General features: G+C 40.3%; 1 protein-coding gene across 2 annotated transcripts in view; it reads left to right on the forward strand.

The window, feature by feature from the left end:
- SPNS2 (sphingolipid transporter 2) overlaps positions 1-18,330 on the forward strand; it is a 112,934-nt gene that overhangs the window by 83,166 nt on the left and 11,438 nt on the right. Inside the window, exons 7-12 of one of the 2 annotated variants that reach the window (XM_018553361.1) lie at positions 1,165-1,317; positions 1,412-1,601; positions 5,199-5,264; positions 7,619-7,717; positions 9,278-9,441; positions 13,544-13,616. In XM_018553361.1, coding sequence (XP_018408863.1) covers positions 1,165-1,317; positions 1,412-1,601; positions 5,199-5,264; positions 7,619-7,717; positions 9,278-9,441; positions 13,544-13,610 — 739 coding nt within the window. In that variant the 3' untranslated portion in view covers positions 13,611-13,616. The remainder of the gene's footprint in view (positions 1-1,164; positions 1,318-1,411; positions 1,602-5,198; positions 5,265-7,618; positions 7,718-9,277; positions 9,442-13,543; positions 13,617-18,330) is intronic. The other variant, XM_018553362.1, reaches the window with a different exon arrangement.

Consider the following 18,330-nt stretch of genomic DNA (forward strand, 5'->3'; position numbering starts at 1 on the left):
AGTGATGGTGACAGGCAGTTGCTGCTTTCTGCAGGGAGAAGACCATAAGCTGAGGGATCAACGGTTAGATGATCGCTTAGCTCTCTGTATATAGAGGCAGCATGTGACGGATGCAGTGTTCAACGCCAGCACTAAGTATTGGGAAGAATATATTTTACTCTCCCAATACTTCTCCTTTAATTAAGTGTCAGTTTTGCATAAAGTCACAGGACAGAAAATGTTTTGACTAAGCCCAATTTCAGCCAAACCTTTTGTTTTATTGATACACTGGGGAGTGGGGAATAGATGGGTCCCTAACAGAGGTTGGCTGCCTCATTGGAGAGATTTCCCCTCACTTCCTGTCAGTGAGGGGAAATCTCTCTCTAGCCAACAGGTTTGGAATCTTTTAAATGTGGACCCAGCAAACAAATATTTTTAAGTAACGTAGAGAAGGGTGACAACCTCTGTCACCTTATTATTACTAACTGTGCCCTCCTGTCTTAGTGACAACCACTTCCCTCATTTCTTGTCCTGCAGGATTGCTGACAGCAGAAGAAAAAAAAACGTATGCGATAAGCATTTACTATTCCCACGTCTATTCAAAACTAACATTTTTTTTTAACTGAAGTTAGGCTTTTTACTGTTAATGAAGATTAAACGCTGAATACTCATAGAAAACTGGCAGAGCTGCATGGTAGTTCAGTTTCAAGAGAGATCTTGTAGACAATTAAAATCATGGTTTCATAATAGCTGATTGAAGATAGTAAGAAACATGCTTTATCCTGTTAATATACAGTAATGAGTTATTTGTAGAGGGTCACTCAAAAGCAGATATTTCAGTTTTTCGTGGATGCTAGAGAGTTAAGCAACCTTACAGTCCTTTCTGCTTGGGGAATTTAGTGCTGAGTTTTCCATGCTTGAGTTTCCGGGCCTGCTGTGGCCACTAATAGGAAGATCCTACTCTGCTTACTTGATTTGTTTTTTTATTATATTTTATAGACATATAAAAGACATATAAAAGGCAGGGACTGAATCTGCCCGCCAATAAATCAAATATCATTTTTAGGTGGTTTTATTACTGACTGTGTCATTTATCGGTACAAGTATCCATAAAATCAATTACTGGTCCATTTCTGGTGGTTTGTTAATTGTGTTAGTAACTTATGTATTTTATTTTACCACCAGCCGCAGTTATGTCTTCTCTTCATTGGCAACGTCAACAGTGTCCTTTGCAACGGGGGCTCTGGGAATGTGGATTCCCCTCTATCTGTACAGAGCCCAAGTGGTGCAGAAAACAGTGGAGCCTTGCAATTTTGGAGCTTGCAGCACCAAAGACAGGTCAATACTGCAGCGTATTTGAATGAGTTAGAATTGCAGTTAACAATGTCTTCATTGGAAGAAAAAATAAATACATATTTCTGTTTTTAAACAGCCTGATTTTTGGAGCAATCACCTGTATCACTGGCTTTCTTGGCGTAATAATGGGGGCTGGAGCTACTAAGTGGTGCCGTTTGAAAACACAACGTGCTGACCCACTTGTCTGTGCAGTTGGCATGCTGGGATCAGCTATCTTCATTTGCTTGGTCTTCGTCGCTGCCAAAAGTAGCAGTGTAGCTGCATATGTAAGTCACAGTACAGGGAAAAATCTTCTCTCTTATGTATCTCTACTGTTAAAAAATATTTCTACCCAGTGCGGCTGAAACAATCCTTCTGTGCAGCTCAGCTGGTATCCAGATTGCACATGATCTGCAAGTGTCATATTGCTGGTAAAGAACTAGTTCTACCCACCCTGGCACTAATAACAACCTTGGCTTACTGCAATATCCATGTTCATACACACAAAATTCAGAAAGCTTTTTTTTTTTTGTGTGTGTGAAAGAATATACTGTATGAATAATGCAGTAATTCACTAAAGAACATCACCAGGGAAATTTAGTAATAATTCAAGTATGTATTTTTTTCAAAAGTCATTAAATAATTTTTCAATCTATTTAGTTAATTTAACTGAAATCCATCTTTGTACAGAGTTATTAAACATAGTCAAAATCAATCTTGCAGTTGTAGTAATTGCTCTGTAAGCTGCTGTGTACGAAAAATAGGTATTTAGCTGATTTAGATGAGAGACAAGAGCTCAGGGTAATCAGCTGCATCATTTTGTTTTTAGTTTGGAGTACCAAGATCAGGCAGGAGGCTGGGTACATATAAGCACCTACTGAATTGTAGACTTCATAAAGTTTTGTCATCAACCTTCCTTATGCAGCTCATGAGTGTGTGGAGAGGATCACAAGAGAATGTGAAGTAATTTACATTTTTAAGTCACAACAATTATGTTATATGTTTCAGCTGCACATTTAGGCGTTTTAAGAGGGGTTTCTAAGGAACTGCTGAAACCTTTATGAAAACCCCTATTTGAACCACCATTAGGACTTGAAAAATCAATAGCCCTGATAAAAGCTGGAAGGAGTTGATGCAGAAGCCAACATAAGTACCCATAGCCAATGTACACCTGTTTTTATATATAACATAGTCATAATAGTTAAAGTGACACTAAAATGATGAGTTAAATCTTACAAATTCATTCAATACCTTAAATATCACAAAATCTATTTTTTTTGTGCATCACAAAGCTGTAGATCAATTAAATTCATTTTGGGCGTATGCAAGTATTGGAATAGTAATTCTCTAAAGTGACACTAAACTCAGGAGTTAAATCTTAAAAATGCATTTAGGTACGCTAACTATTAACTAAAATGTATCTTATTTGTGTATCACTCTGCTGTAGATCCTCAAATCATCTCTGAATTGGTGCTGACACTGTCCTTCCTTCTGGAGGGTGGTTACTTTTGTTCCCCATGTTTTCTAGTGTGTGTTGTCAAGTAGCCACCACTCCAAGCTTGCTTCTGTGATGGACGGCAATCTCAATACAAATTAGCTAACTAAACATGAGATTGTAGTCCAAGCTTGAATCTGTGGCTGCTTTACAACACACACACAAGGACCATTGGGAACAAAAGTAGCCACCCTCCAGAAGGAAGGCCAGTGTCAGCACCAATTCAGAGATTATTTGAATTCCCTTTAAAGAATTACTATTTCAATACTTGCATATGCCCAAAATGAATTTAATGTGGTCAAACTCCAACACTAGAGACATAGAGGGTATGGCCCCATTCAAGTCTATATGGAGTCACTAAACAGGGGCAGCCAGTGCCAGATGAGATTTCAGGCCAAATAAGGTCGACACCAGAGAGGTAAATAACCATCTGGATGGGGGGTGTCTGGGTTAGATTAGGTTGAGTGTGTAGGGAAGGTAGACTAATGGGTTTTCAATTATAACTGAACTTCTCCCAAATTATATGTTCACCACATCAGTAGTCCAACTGAAAAACAAATCTGTTGTTCTGTATTAAGATCCCATTGATAATCCAGTGTTTGCTATAAATACGTGGCATTCACAGTAACATTAACACCGCTGTATACTTGACAATAAGAGGTTATTTTGAATTGAAAACGTAATGTTACAAAATAAGATCAGGAAATGAGGTGGTACTGTTCAGTGCTTTTTCTGTAAAGCAGTTTTCTCCTAGAGCAGTGGAAGGTTTTATCACAACAAAAAATATTTTATGACAGCAGTTTTTCTTTTTTATGGACCAAGGAGCAGGAAAATGTTTGCTGTGGGGCACTTGAAACACATTTAGATTGTTGCGATGCAGTGCTGTCAACCCTGTTAGCAAAAGTGATCTAGGGACTTCTCTGGACAGCACTGTATGATAATTTTTACAAGCTATTTAGGCTAAAGGACATAATGCAGGCCTTAAGCCAACTAGACAGCTATCATTTGCAACCTGCACATTTGGTAGTGTATCTAGAAGCAAAATCTTTTTGTATTGACTTTGTATTTTACATTTTAGCTGTAACTTGACCACCTCTTGACAATTGTTTGTAGTTGCTGTAGCAGAGTTAAAGGAGAAAGGGTGTTCAGGGGCTAATAAGAAAAGTCACAAGACTTATTGTAGCTCAAGTATCATGAAGCCATTACTTATTTTTCTGCTGGGCTTAGCAATACCAACAGCTTGCTACATTAAGTATTATTTTCTGGTCTTCATTTTCACTTTGATAATCATGTGACACAGTTTTGGGGCATCACTAGTGCCAAAGTACAACCCTTGCAATATATCAGTGTTTTAAAGACCATAGAACTGATGTGTGTGCCCATATTGTGTGCTAAACCGAAAATACATTTGTTGGTCATACAGAGGATCTATGGCTGGATCATTTACTGACAGGCAACCTTTACTGTATTTGTCCAGTTTGCTTCATATTCAATATTGTGTGAACAAACATGTGTGTGCAATCTAACCCACCTAAGAATTTACTTGAAGCATAAAACCATATTGTTCTTCAAAGCTATGAAATACAATAAAACCAATCCAAATATACAGAGAGCTAGTAAAGGAAAACAATGGCTGGAAAGACTGTGTTACTATTTGTGCAGATTAACATTATGGCTATGAACTTTCTATTACAAATGTTAACCACATACATCTAAGCAAATGACAATACATCAAAAAAAACACGAGCACTTCCAATGTGATCATCTGCAATACATAGCTATGATGTATTGTCATTTCTACCTTTTCAAATGTGAAAAGGTAGAAATGGTATTAATGCTGTATTCTGTATACCTGTTATATCCTTTGTAGCATAGGTAGCAAGTGATGTTCTGTATGGCCAAATCTGTAAAGGTTTATGAAGCCCAAGTCAGATCTGTCAGCCTAACATTAGATCTGAACTCAAGATAAACAACGATATACACAGTTAAAATGCATATATGTGGACTATTTTATCCACAAAGATTTGTTATTTTATTCAGTCAGTTTCCTGATCCAGGACTCCTCCAACAGCATAGCCAGGTCCTCAATCTCCCCTGTAGACTAGACTGTATTTAATCACTAGCGCACCTTTCTCACGCAGTTGCTGTGCAGGCATTACAGGGGGCAGACATTAACACAGATTCAGGTTCTTCTGTTTATTGCATGTATACTTAGATTAAATGTTGCTTTATATAGCTACCTGGAATTTAGCTGTAATATATAAGACTATTTTAATGTCTGATTTTAATCTCTCTCTCTCTCTTTTGAACTTTTTAAATCAGTATGTTTTCAGCAAGCTCTTTCGTATTATTTATAACACAAATCTATAATTTTTTTTACTTATTCCAGATTTGCATATTCGCTGGCGAAACTTTGCTTTTCTCCAACTGGGCCATCACTGCTGATATGTTAATGGTGAGTCTCATGGATATTTGGCTCATAAAAGATTTTGATCATACATGCTTAAGACGAAATCTGAGAGATAAGTGGATCATACATCTATATGTCTTTCACATACACTTATACAAGTTAAATGACTACATTGCTGACTTGTGAATAATCAGCCCATACACTTGGCTTGTCGTTAATTGTCTAATATTAATTCATACTCAGTTTAGTAGTTAATAATAGGTTATACTATAAGTAATTATTACTTTTGGAATGAGTGTACTCCAGTTAATATTTTATTCAGCATTTTAGTGTTAGGCTGAAACTGAAATCAAGGACTGGGATAGGAAATATGTTTGCCATTAATCATGAATCTAATTATGTCATAAAATGAATGACAAATGTATTTGTTCCTAATTTGGTTTTCTAGTCAGTTTTATAGTGTAGTCAGTGCTTTCAGATCCAACAACCTGTACCTTGCTCCATGCAGCCAGAAAATTGCATTTGATGTTAGAGTTTTATACTTGGTTGGTGATGATGAGAAACATTACCTTGATCTTAAAAGCTTTCAGTGGATTTTTTGTACTGGAAACCTTGCTTGTCATGTTTTATTATTACTGCACCAACTATAAACTTTCTTTCTTTACATTTTTCTGGTGCATCTTAGTTTGATGAATAATAAACTTTGACAGCAAGGTTTTCCAAATGGGCAAAGTCAAGTAAATTGTGGTTAGTGTGCCCTTCTTGATAGATTTTCTTCAATCAACTTGTACTATCCATATATTACTTGAGTAGACTGCCTATAGTTTTACAAGCTACAAATGACATGGGCAAGCCTTCACTTGTTTTTAACACGTGACAATTGAAATTCTTGTATTTTATTTTGTAATCTGCCCAGAAAAATGACAGCTGGAATCTGATTAATTGGTAAGATCCAACCTGACACTACTTCATCCAGTTTTTATGAAATATGCCAACGTATGAGAGCAATGGATGTTGCAATTAAGTCATTGCTATGTCACATCTTAAAGCTATTTTTAACTTTTCTGTGAAGATGTACTTTATCATGTTAAGTTAAATGCTGTACAACCAGTTCATAGAATATTAATGTGGTTGCACCAATATGTACCTTATAACCTCCTAGTAAATTAACAATGTGTGATTATATGTGTTGCTATGCACATAAATTAGTCATTAAGCATTAAACCATTTAATTTATCTGAGCGAATCAGATACTTGCCTTATTTTTGTCCTTTAGTCACATTTCTCAACAATTAGCATCAAGATTATCATTCCTGATCCATTGTTTCAATGCATCCAGCTCTTGCATTGGAATGTGTTTCTCCATGTTTGACCTTGCCAAGGAATGAAACAATCTTGACCATCATCTACTACAACCTTAGGAATTTCCTTTTGAACTTTTTAAAGTAAACCAAACACTTTGGCCCTGAATACTTTCTTTTAAACAGGAAGTTCCTTGAATGTTGTGTTCTTTATTGATATGTCAAGATATCGCCAGTCAGTCAGTAGCACAATGTTGTTTTCTCCAGCCCCATGCACTCAGGGTAATGTTGTAGATAAGCCATACAATTCCTGGTAGGCTCTCCTTGCTCACATACACATTACTACTATAATTATGTGATCTTATCACTCCCCAATACCCCAAATTACTCTGACTTTTCCACCAGAGAAAAAAATGATTGGATGTCTTTTGTTTCATGGACAGTTGTCTAAAAAATCCAATTGTAAATGAAAGTTCTTTCGTTCATCTTTGGTTTTTAATTTGTTGTTTTAAACTTTGGGATTAGGATAAAAATGTTATAAAGTTGACCTATACTAAAATGTTAGCATAAATGCTAGCAGTCATTCCGGGATGAAAAGATGAAGGGTAACTGAAGTATTTATTTGACCTTGAGAAAGCACTTTTCCAGGTTTACATTTCCAAAGGCCTAGGCACTTGGTCACATAATCACTGCTGCAGGAGAGGTATTAACCAGTCTAGGCTGAAATCTAGTGCAACAATTAGAAAAGTTCCCTGAGGATACAGCCTTTCCATAGGAATAGCCCCTTTATCATTTTACAGCTTACCTAATATGTACCCAATGTACTATTGTGTTCAGTCAAGTCAATGACTGAACATCAGGGTTACATTGATGTATTTCAGTGGCTTTACATAACAGTCAGCCTAGCCATGTATCAATCTATGTGTGTATATGTATAGATCATTCTACTTTTCATATACATACAAATATTTCTAGGTAAGCAAAATGTAACAATATATAGAAATAATATTAGAAAATGAATGTGTAACACTAATATTTTAATTTATTATTTTGGTGATGTTCTGTATAATTATCTCGGTTGCCTTTTGTTTTGTGCAGTATGTAGTTATTCCAACACGTCGTGCAACTGCTGTGGCCTTGCAGAGCTTTACATCTCACCTCCTTGGAGATGCTGGCAGCCCATACCTTATTGGATTTGTAAGTAGAAAGTTGTACTGGCTAGCAAAACCATTGTGTCCCAATCTAGAATCAGGCTCTGAGTCCAGTAGCTGAAACAGCAGACAAATTTGTGGTAAAACAGGCTGTGTTTGTACACAAACAGATGGTAGTAGTATAGGAGCAGGTAGAAGCGTAGTTGGTGATCAAGCCAAGGTCAGTAGCCAAAGGCAGTGGCGTAACAATCACCATAGCGACCCAGGCGGTCGCTGTGGGGCCCGGCCAGATGCCGTGTGGGCCGCCATGGGATCTTCTGCTGCTGGCTTTCACTGGCGTCTGAAGACGAACACGACGCTGTTCAGATCATCTGTGCAGCAGCGCGTTCGTCTCCACAGTCAATGAGAGCCAGCAGCAGCAGGGGAGCAGGCTGGACCCGGTGTTCGATCAACGTCGCGAGCCTCTGACGTCACCGGCTATGGTGGGCTCTGCAGGGTCACCCTCAGGTGGAATCTGGAGTGGGCTCTGCAAGGGGTATAACTAGAAATCACAGGGCCCCATACAAAATTTTGCTATGGGGCCCTGTGATTTCTAGTTACGCCCCTGGCCAAAGGTATCAGGTTTGACGTGGAAGGCGATAATCGTAGTCGCTGAATCAGCAGCCTTGGGTTGGTACACGAGTAGCAGTATGAGGAAGTCGTATCACAGTAAGAGCAGGAAGTAATACTCTGCAGCATTGCTGCTGCCAGATCTTCACATACAGTTATGTTGATTTCTTTTTATTTACGCTGACATTATGGACAAGTTGCTATAGACTATTTTGTAATGAGAATGGAATCATTTTCCTGGAACTATTGGCATCATTATCCAATTATGGGCTTTTGTTTTTAAATACTTTAAATGTAATGTGCATACTCACATGGCTTTCTTTATATTTACAAAGCAAATGAGCCCTAGCCATAAGAGTCTTTAGAGTATTATGCTGAACTGCTCCCAGTGTGTCTTTCTGGCTCAGCCTGCACATCTCTTTTCAGGACTACAAGGCCATTTCACAGTTGCAATCTGATGCATTATGCTAATGGATCTACTTTTACAGAAGTTATTGTGGTGCTTTTGTGGCACAATCAGACTTTACTGAATGTGATGACAATTTAATCTAGAATAAAATGATTATTTTCATAAAATACATGAATATGTACTACTTGTACAAAAAAATATGGGTTTCTGTTTATCCTTTTGTGTAATAATTATTTTATTGTAAGGCAGTTATACATATCTGACTACAGACAATATCACCTCCCGTGTGTTTACAAATGGCGCAATGTGTTTGCAGCTGTTCGCGTCCAAGTCCTATTTAGCTAAACAAAGTTTTCCTGCTTAATCGCTGGGCGGGCTTGTAATCTCTGCCTGCGACCAGAGTTAAACCCCCCCCCCCCTAGTAAGGTGCCGAGGGCGGCCGAAGCTTGGCTTGCCTAGGGTAGCCAAATACATAAATACACCACTGCAGGTAGTGTAATGTTGGTTTCCTTTTATGCAAAAGGGAATTGTTTTATTGCACAAGGCTAGAGCAGTCTGTTTACCTCTCTTTTGTTTTTTTAATGATAGATCTCGGATCTCATCCAGGAGAGCACCAATAAGACCCCACTTTGGGAGTTCCTGAGTCTCGGCTATGCACTGATGCTCTGCCCATTCGTTGTGGTTTTGGGGGGAATGTTTTTCCTGGCTACAGCACTTTACTTTTTGGAAGACCGTGCCAAAGCTGAACAACAGTAAGTTGACTTATCATGTTATGTTTTTGTTTGGTGTTCAGAAACAAACAAAGACCTTTGTTGAAGCACGGCATTATATTGCTTCATGTGAAAACATAATTCTGCCTGTATCAGCTACACCTGCAGCTCTTAAAGGAGAACTATGAGATGAGTGATTTCCACTCACCTCATAGTTCTAGCCGACCTGTGACAATGAGACTGTCACAGGTCGGCTCAGTAGATCGGGAGGTGAGCGAACATATACCTGCGTTCGCTCACCTCTCGATCCTGTCACGGCTCTCTGCAGTGACAGGGGAGGGACTGGATTCCCCCCTCCGATCCGCCAGCGCTGACTGGCGGAACGGACGGGGTGGGGGTGGGTACAGCTGGGTCTGCCTCTAGATAGGCAGAGCCAGCTGTCACTCACGCAGCTGGGCGGATTTCGACATCGATGTCGGGATCCGCTGCGGCGTCTCAGTATACCGCGAGCTGTAGCTTGCGGTATACTGCGCTTAGGGTAACGGGAGGACGCTAGTTTGTGTCCTCCCGTTACCCTAAGGAGAACTATGGGGAAAAGCCCTGACCCCATAGTTCTCCTTTAACCAACATTAAGGCTGGGTTCACACCTAGGTGTATCGAATATGCGCGTTTTGGGCCACGCATTTTTACCACGATTCACAAATGATTTATTATTTATTGACAAATGCGTGTTTACGAGGGCTACCTGGCTGTATCCCAATGGATACGCGCGGCAAATACGTCCCAAAGAAGCGCATTCCTACGCGCTGTAAAACGCCCAGGTGGGAACCATGCCCATAGGCAATCATTGGTTTTCACATGTTGAGCGTTTTACAGAGCTTAGGAACGCGCTGTAAAACGCCCAGGTGTGGACCAGGCCTCAGAAAAAAGACACCAGCCTTCAAATTCACCTTATTTATTGGTTTAGGTTGAAATTTGAGTGAGAATCCCCCTAAAGCTTATTCATTCATCATTACCAAGTTTTTGTTTGACTTTAATTTTTTGCAGTTTTAAAGCAAAGCTGCAAGAACATTTTTCACAACCATCAGTTGTTGGTTGGTATAATTAAACTTTCCTTTGGCCCTATTTTAGCTGGTTCCATTGCAACCAAATCAATATTTGGCTGACATAGGCCTCATAATTCTATAGATAATTATACTAAATTAAAATGAAGTTAAACATTGAGATAATTTATTCATATCTGTTCTTTCTATATCATCATTAGTGGTGCTGCAGGTAACATCTGGTACAAACACCAACCATACTTATATTCCGATGCCCTTGTGAGTGACATTTGTTTGGATAGATTTAGGGGGTTATTCACTAAAGAGCCGAATGATCCAGCGGTAGCTTTGGCTGATCCTTCGGCTCTCTTCGCCTGCCTCTGCACTTTGTTTCATTTAAACCGAAGGGCTGCTGTACAGGCTATTCACAATAGCCCATACAGCAGCCGAGCGGCTTAGCCGAGCTGAACCCAAAGTGACAGCTGAAGCGTGGAGAAAGGTCGGCCGAAGGGCCAACCGATCTCCACACAAATGACAGCTGGGCGGAGCCAGCCATGATCTCACGGATCGCTATGCCCATTTGTAATGATAGATCAGGGTCCCCAAATGACCTGGGGACGCCGATCTGTCATTAAACAATAACAATTGGGCAGAGCCGACTGTGACGTCACGCTTACCTCTGCACAGTTGTTATACATTGTCCAGGACCTGCTAGAAGACTCTGGCAGGTGCCGGCCAATAGGAAACAGTTGGGCGGAGCTAGATGCCACTGCTGGCTCCACCCAATTGTTTTTCTTTTGCTGGAATCTTTGATGGCTTTTTAAAAAAAAAAATTCTGTAAACTATTTACATGTTTTTTACATTTTCCTATTTTCTGAAATTTTTTGAAAAAAATTTCAATTTTTTTTTATTCACCTCATTTTTTTTCTATTCTGCTCAGTACCTTGGAGGTATCAAGCAGAATAGCCGAGCGGGATTCTGCTCGACGGCATTCGGCTATGCACTTACTGCTGTTCGGCATGTTCTGCTGACTGAAGGCAGCCGATGTACGGCTTATTTTAGCCAATGTACGGCTGAAATCAGCCGTATAAACCAGGAGTGAATAGCCAACCAGCGTTCGGCAGCTTTGTGAATAACCCTCTTAGTCTTCCACAGCATTTGTCAAACAATGGAATTTCATTATTGTTGAATATTATATTTTTTTGTGGTGGTAATCTACAATTATACTATTGATGCATTCCATTACACTAGCAATTTGAGATGTTTATAATTGTGAAAATGTGGCTACCATGTATTAAATTATCACAATAAGTATATGCATCTGTTGCATGAAGGTAACAAGATAACCTGCTTTGATTTATGTTTTTTGTGTAACCAACTAATCTCACTAAAGTTTCAAACTTGGAAATAGTGAAAAGTAAACATTCATGGTTTGTATGTGTTAATCTTAGTAAGTTGCTAACTACTTTTCACTAACAGAAAGGTTTAACAGTTGCACTACTACCACTTTGGCTGTAGAAATAACACACTTTATTGCTATATCAGTACTAATAATTGTGCTGCTAATAATGCTGTTGGGCACCTAAATCTCTGCAAGGATGTAGAAAACTATAAAGCCAGTGTCCCAATATAGGAGAGTTTGTTGGGAATGCTTAATCAGAGTACTACATGAAGGAAATTAAGTAATAGTTTACTTTTCTATAGAGTAGAAAATCAGTTTAAAGGACATATTGTAAAAGCAATGTGAACCTGGAAGATGGAGGAATATATCCTGATAAAGTATTAATTTATTGTTCTGTTAAGGAAAAAAAAAGCAGCATGAACATTTGCTTCCAGTCCAGTCAAGGCAGCACTGCTTCCATAATTGTCTAAATTAGAGATTGAAAAAAAGCACAAATATATGGTCCATTATAAGTCCCATCATAGAGAATGCTGAACATTTGCTGAATGGGTTGGACAATAAAACAATCCATATATATGGTTACATATGTTAATGAATCAGCAATTGCCCAGTATACAGCAGTACACAAACCTAGTTTAACCACACAGTTTATTGATCTTATAGAAAATATTGTTCTCTTTCAGTCAGGCTGAATTGAAATGCATTACAGACAGCTCATAAGAATAATGGCTTCAGTTCAGTCACCCACCTTTTAGCCAACAGTGGACAAGGCAAAAAGACATTTTAAGATCATATCCCCAGGTTACCTGTACTTGAGTTGAAATCAAATGTGTTCCTACTTCACTTTGCTTTTCGCCTGATGAAGGGACCATGTTAGGTTTCCCGAAACGATGCTTTATGCTTGTGATGCCATGTGTATCTGACATCAATAAAAGGACAGATTGATGCATGGGACCTTGGTGTGCGGGTGACTACTTCTTTCCTACTTCACCTGAGATACTTTAATTGTTCCTTGTGCTACCCTTTGAATTAGCCTCCTAATAAAGAGCTGGCTGAATATTTGACAGCATTACAAGTTTTACCTTTCTAATTATGACATCTCTTTAGCACAATAAAGAACATATGAGTCAGATTAAAGACCTTTTATTAACTTTGCTTCTTGGAATATCCGTAACTTGATTTTCATATATTTGGAAATAGATTTCCATATACCCAACATCTGTCTGTTTTCATATAACTCATGTAATATCCGTATGCATGGACCACATATTTAACATAAACATCATCCATTTGTGAGTCATCTGAAGGAAGGATAAGTTGGTGGGAGAGCTCGAGAGGTAGTAAAAGCTATTTGGCTAATCTAATTGCCTTGCCATACCCCATAGCAACCAAACTGACTTTTTTCCTTTTAGTAATTTAAACAAAATAATAGATGGTTGCTATGGGTTATTGTACATTGCTTTTCATCCAATAAATAAAGATTATATGTGTTATTAATCTGATTACAGTGCCATGTGAACATATAGAAAGCTGAATGCTTAGAACAGAATCTAGCTTCTGCTTGGATGACACTATAACAGGCAAACAAAAGCAGTGACAAATAATTGAATGTTCCCTTGTCTTGTGATAGTTGGCCTGGTAATTCTGATTAAAATAGTATGTGTCCTACATTAAAAAGGGTGAATTTTCTTTCCACTAGAGAGCCTTGCTCAGATTCCTTCACTGTTGGCAGCTGTAGTGACTCAGAAGAAGCCTCCATCTTGTAGCTTTAGGTTGGTTCCATTTTTTGTTTTGTTCTTTTTTTGTTTTATTGCATCTCATGTGCAAATACATTTTAAAGGACATCTAAACACGAAGTGCATGTTGGTTTATGCTAAAGAGTATGTATTAACATTCACAGACAGCTACACAAAGGATTCAGGAACACATTACAAATTAATGTATCTAAAATCAAGGTAGTTTTTTCGGGTGCCCTATTCCCCAACAAAGAGCTAACTTCCTGACCTGTAAACCTCCAATAAGCTCATATAAAATGCTGCAGTTAGGCTGCCATTGCAGATAACTTGGGCCTATACATCAAAACTACATGTCATGGCACTGAATAATTTAAAGGCAAACCTACTGTAACTATGCAAAATTGGGCAAAGCCTGCAACTGCATTATGTGCATTTAAATCATGCCAGCAGATTATTTTTGGTTTTAATGTAGTAGTGTAGATAATAGTCCAGAGGCTGCATTTGACCTGCATTGCAATTCTTCAGGTGCAGCATGTGCTTTTGAGGTGTGTTTGGAGTCCATGCTAAGCAGGACAAACACAGCCTTTACTTGTCAAACGCTGTGTTCTTATGGAGAAGGTTACTTTTGACTTAAATGCTTGTCTACATGAGCTCTATTTGAAAATGTCCGAAAGAAAAGTTAATACAAGAAGCCATGGCCAACTATTATGTGAAATACTATTATGTAAAATTTTCCGATTAATCAAATTTTTTTAATCGATTAATTTCGATTATAACGCACATACAGATCCAACTACATTGGCCTATACACATACAGCACAGCAATGAAGTAATAAAATTAACTAGGTTCACACTAATCCAGCACGTTATTAATCTCACATGCCCCACTCAATATGGCGGCGCTTGAGTGGGGCAACTCAGAATAATAACGTGCTGGATTAGTGTGATCCTTGTTTTCATTTTATTACTTCATTGCTGTGCTGTATGTGTATAGGCCAATGCCTTGGCTGGCGCTTGTGCAGAACAAGTTTCTTGGGCAAACTCACCGGCCCAAGTGGGTCACGGACATCGACGTCACCGGACTCCTCCCCCCTTCCCTTCGTTAGCCGACGGAGCCACTTGGGGAAGGGGGGAGGAGTCAGGTGACGTCGATGTCCGTCACCGGATCTCCGACGGGACTCCCAGAAGCCGGCTGAGAGGTGAGTGATCAAAAGAATTTTAATCGATCAAAAATGTTAACGATTAATCGGGTAATTAATCGTTAATTTCCACAGCCCTACATTTTATCCAAAATAATTGCTGCTTTTATAAATTAATATGCAGCCAGATAGTTGTAGCTCCAAACTGTGTTACTGCACTTCATAAATTGTGTACTAGCTGCCATTGTCATAGACATGCCCCTGCAAGAAGCCTCATGGAGTCTACCCAGGTCTTGATTTACCATTAGACACAGTAGGCGTGTGCCTACAGGCAGCAGTGAGAGACAGATTGCTGTTCCCTGTATAGGTATCAGCCACACAATTTCCCCCATCCTCAGTAGAAACAAAGTCATCTCAGATAAGCACATTTACTCATTGTCACAATAATTCAAGCGAGTTTAGGACAATAAAAAACAAGACAAGTACTTTAACAGTGCTGCAAAAGGGGGTTACTTTGGCTGTCAATGGTTGTGTGCCTACAGGCTCCAGTGATCTAGTTTGGAGTAAGCCACAGCACAGTCCTGTCATTCTCCAATCTCCAATGCAGGTTGTATGTGTGTGTACATAACACATGATTTATGTTCTCGTAGGTCTACCTTTTGATTACATTGATGGCTTGGTATGTAACCTATACCCAAAATATACTACATTATAATACAGGAGAATAAAACGGAAAATGTAATCATACTTACCATCATTTTCTTTTCCTGGTTATACTCCATGGCAGCGCTGACAAATGGGTTTAGATCCAATTACCCCTAGCTGACAGGAACCAAAAGGGTTAAACAAGGCCTAACCCTCTCTATAAAAGCCCCTCCTCCTGCTGACTTCCCCAGTCTAGTAACAAGCTAAAAACTCCATAGGGTGGGAGCGGTAACATAATTGAATGCGAAAAATAAATGTATCACTCGACTCCAAGTCGAGAGAGCAAAACACTTCTACCGAAGTGGTCATTCACTGCAGCCCTGACGTCCAGTCGAGAATGCTAACAAAGGTAGACCTAGACACCCATGTTGCGGCCCTGCAATTTTGATTCACCGAAACTCCAGCTGCTGCTGCCCATGAGGACATGGCCCTTGTGGAGTGAACCCCAATGCCTTTTGGTGCCTTTTGCCTTTTGGTGGGGAGACTCCCGCTGTTTGATAGGCGTTAATGATGGTGAGCACAAGCCATCTGCTTAATGAAGTTTTGGCTGCTGCCAATGCCTTCCTGGCTCCTGCCGTAATCATAAACAGCCTTCTGGACTTTTCCCAGTCCTTACATCCTTCCACATATGTCCTCAGACACCGGACTAGGCTCAAACATCCTTCCATCCCTTCTGAGTTGAGAGCGGAAAGGATAATATCCTGATTCACATGAACACTAGCATGAACCTTCGGCAAGAAACCTCATACAGTTCTCAGAACTACTCTATACTCATGAAAAATGAGAAAGGGTTGACCACAACCACAGGGCTTGGAGCCCCGACACCCTCCTTACCTGAAGCCAAGACTTCTAAGGAGACCATCTTGTATGACAAGAATTGCATAGAAATAGACTGTATCGGCTCAAAGGGAGGTCCTGAAAGAGCCTCCAAAACAAGAGGAACATCCCAAGACAGATAAAGAAGCCTATTAGGAGGATATACTTTACTCACCGCCTTCAGAGACTTGGAAACGCTCCGATTCTGAGTCCACCGGATCCCAGTGATGGCTGATGTAGCTGACACATGTACCTTGAGGGAACTAAGGCTCATCCTTTTGTCCAGACCTGTGTGGAGGAACCCCAGGATCGCCTCAGATGAGATTTGAGAAAGGACAATGCCGTGGTCTATTGCCCATGTGGAAAACACCATCCACATGCTACAACATACAGAGGAAGTGGACACCTTCCGGGATTTCAAAAGCATAATCAATAACCTCCTGTGAAAATCCTTTTTCAGCCTTCCCATTTCAGCAGCCAGGCCGTCAGACAGAGGTGCTGAGGATGCGGGTGCTGGACCGGCCCTTGAGACAGGAGATCCGATGTCACTGGGATCTGCCCCGATTCCTGAATGTTGAGGGACATCAAGAGAGGGAACATGGATGTCTCGGCCAATGTGGGATAACGGCAATAACCACCACCTTCTCCCTCCACATCCTTTGAAGGACTGCTATGATCATGGTAAAGGGGGGAAAGACATAAGCTATTTCGTAATTCCATGGATGTGAAAGAACGCCCTGGCCTTTCACTCTGTGATTGAATATTCTCGACAGAGATCTGCCAACATAGCAATTCTTTCGAGACACCATTAGATCCACCTGAGGATTGCCTCATCTTCCTACAAGTGTGTCGAAGATTTGTTACCTGTATTTGTTCTTGGAATACTGTAGTGCCTGGAATACTGCCTTCAGCTCTAGCAGAGTGGACGAAGTGTTCCTCCCAATCTCCGTCCATAACCCTCTGAGCGAATAGGTTGTCCACGTGAGCTCCCCAACCCGATCCGCTTGCGTCGGTCCCCACAATGGTGACCCACAGGGTGTTCCCTAATGGAAAACTCCTTGCGCAGATTTTTGTCTTGAGACCACCATTGTAGGGACACCTTGACCTTGCAGAAAATGGGGATCCCCCTCCCTCTTGTTCCGATACCTGCCCTGTTGGGAAAAAACAACTCTGCAGGTTGCATATTCTATTGGGCTCACCGAGTAAGGCCTATGGTTGATGACATGGAACCCAATAGGCCCATGAACCACTCGGCTGTGACATGCTTGCTTGTTTGCATTGTGCCCACCTTCTGTTTCATTTGAGAACTCTGTCCTTGGACAGTTGAACCGAGGCTAGATTTGTATTGAATGCCGCTCCCAAGTACACAATCTCTTGAGTCGGCGTCAGGTTGTCCTTCTCCATTGTCAGTAACCATCCACATCTCTGCAGGGTGTCTATGCTGATCTTTCTGCTGGAGATCACCTCTTTTTCCAAATCTGCCAGGATTAGGACATCGTCAAGATAATGGAAAACGGTACCGTTTCCATACCTATTCTACAACGGTAACCAGAATTTCCGAAAAAAGTCCTGGGGGCGTTGCTGAGCCCGAATGGCATTGCCCTGAATTAAAAATTCCTTGACCGATACAAAATCCTAGGAACTCCTGCTGATCTGGAGCAATGAGAACATGGAAGTACGCATCCATCAGCTCTATGGACATCATACACATCCCTGGATGTACCACTTGTATGATCGTTTGGAGGGACTCCATTCTGCACTTCCTGATGCGGATGAATCAGTTAAGCTGGTATAAGTCCAAGACTGGCCTCCAACCTCCTTTTGCTTTGGAAGGTAGGAACAAATGGGATAGAACCCCTGGAACTCTTGCTGCTCGGGTACCGCAGTTATGACATCTTGGGATAGAAGGGAACCCCCAAAGTCAAACATAGCCCGTTTCTTCATCAAATCCCTTGGGAGTTTGGTCACTATGAACCTGCCTTTTGGGGAAACAATCTGAACCCCAGTTTGTATCCCTCGGCGATTATCTTCAGTACCCAAGCGTCTGCTATTGATTCTGCCAGGAGATCTGAGAATAGTTATAGTCTCAC

Source organism: Nanorana parkeri, unplaced genomic scaffold, assembly GCF_000935625.1.
Source record: "Nanorana parkeri isolate BGI_ZX_2015 unplaced genomic scaffold, ASM93562v1 scaffold118, whole genome shotgun sequence".
NCBI classification, from domain to species: domain Eukaryota; kingdom Metazoa; phylum Chordata; class Amphibia; order Anura; family Dicroglossidae; genus Nanorana; species Nanorana parkeri.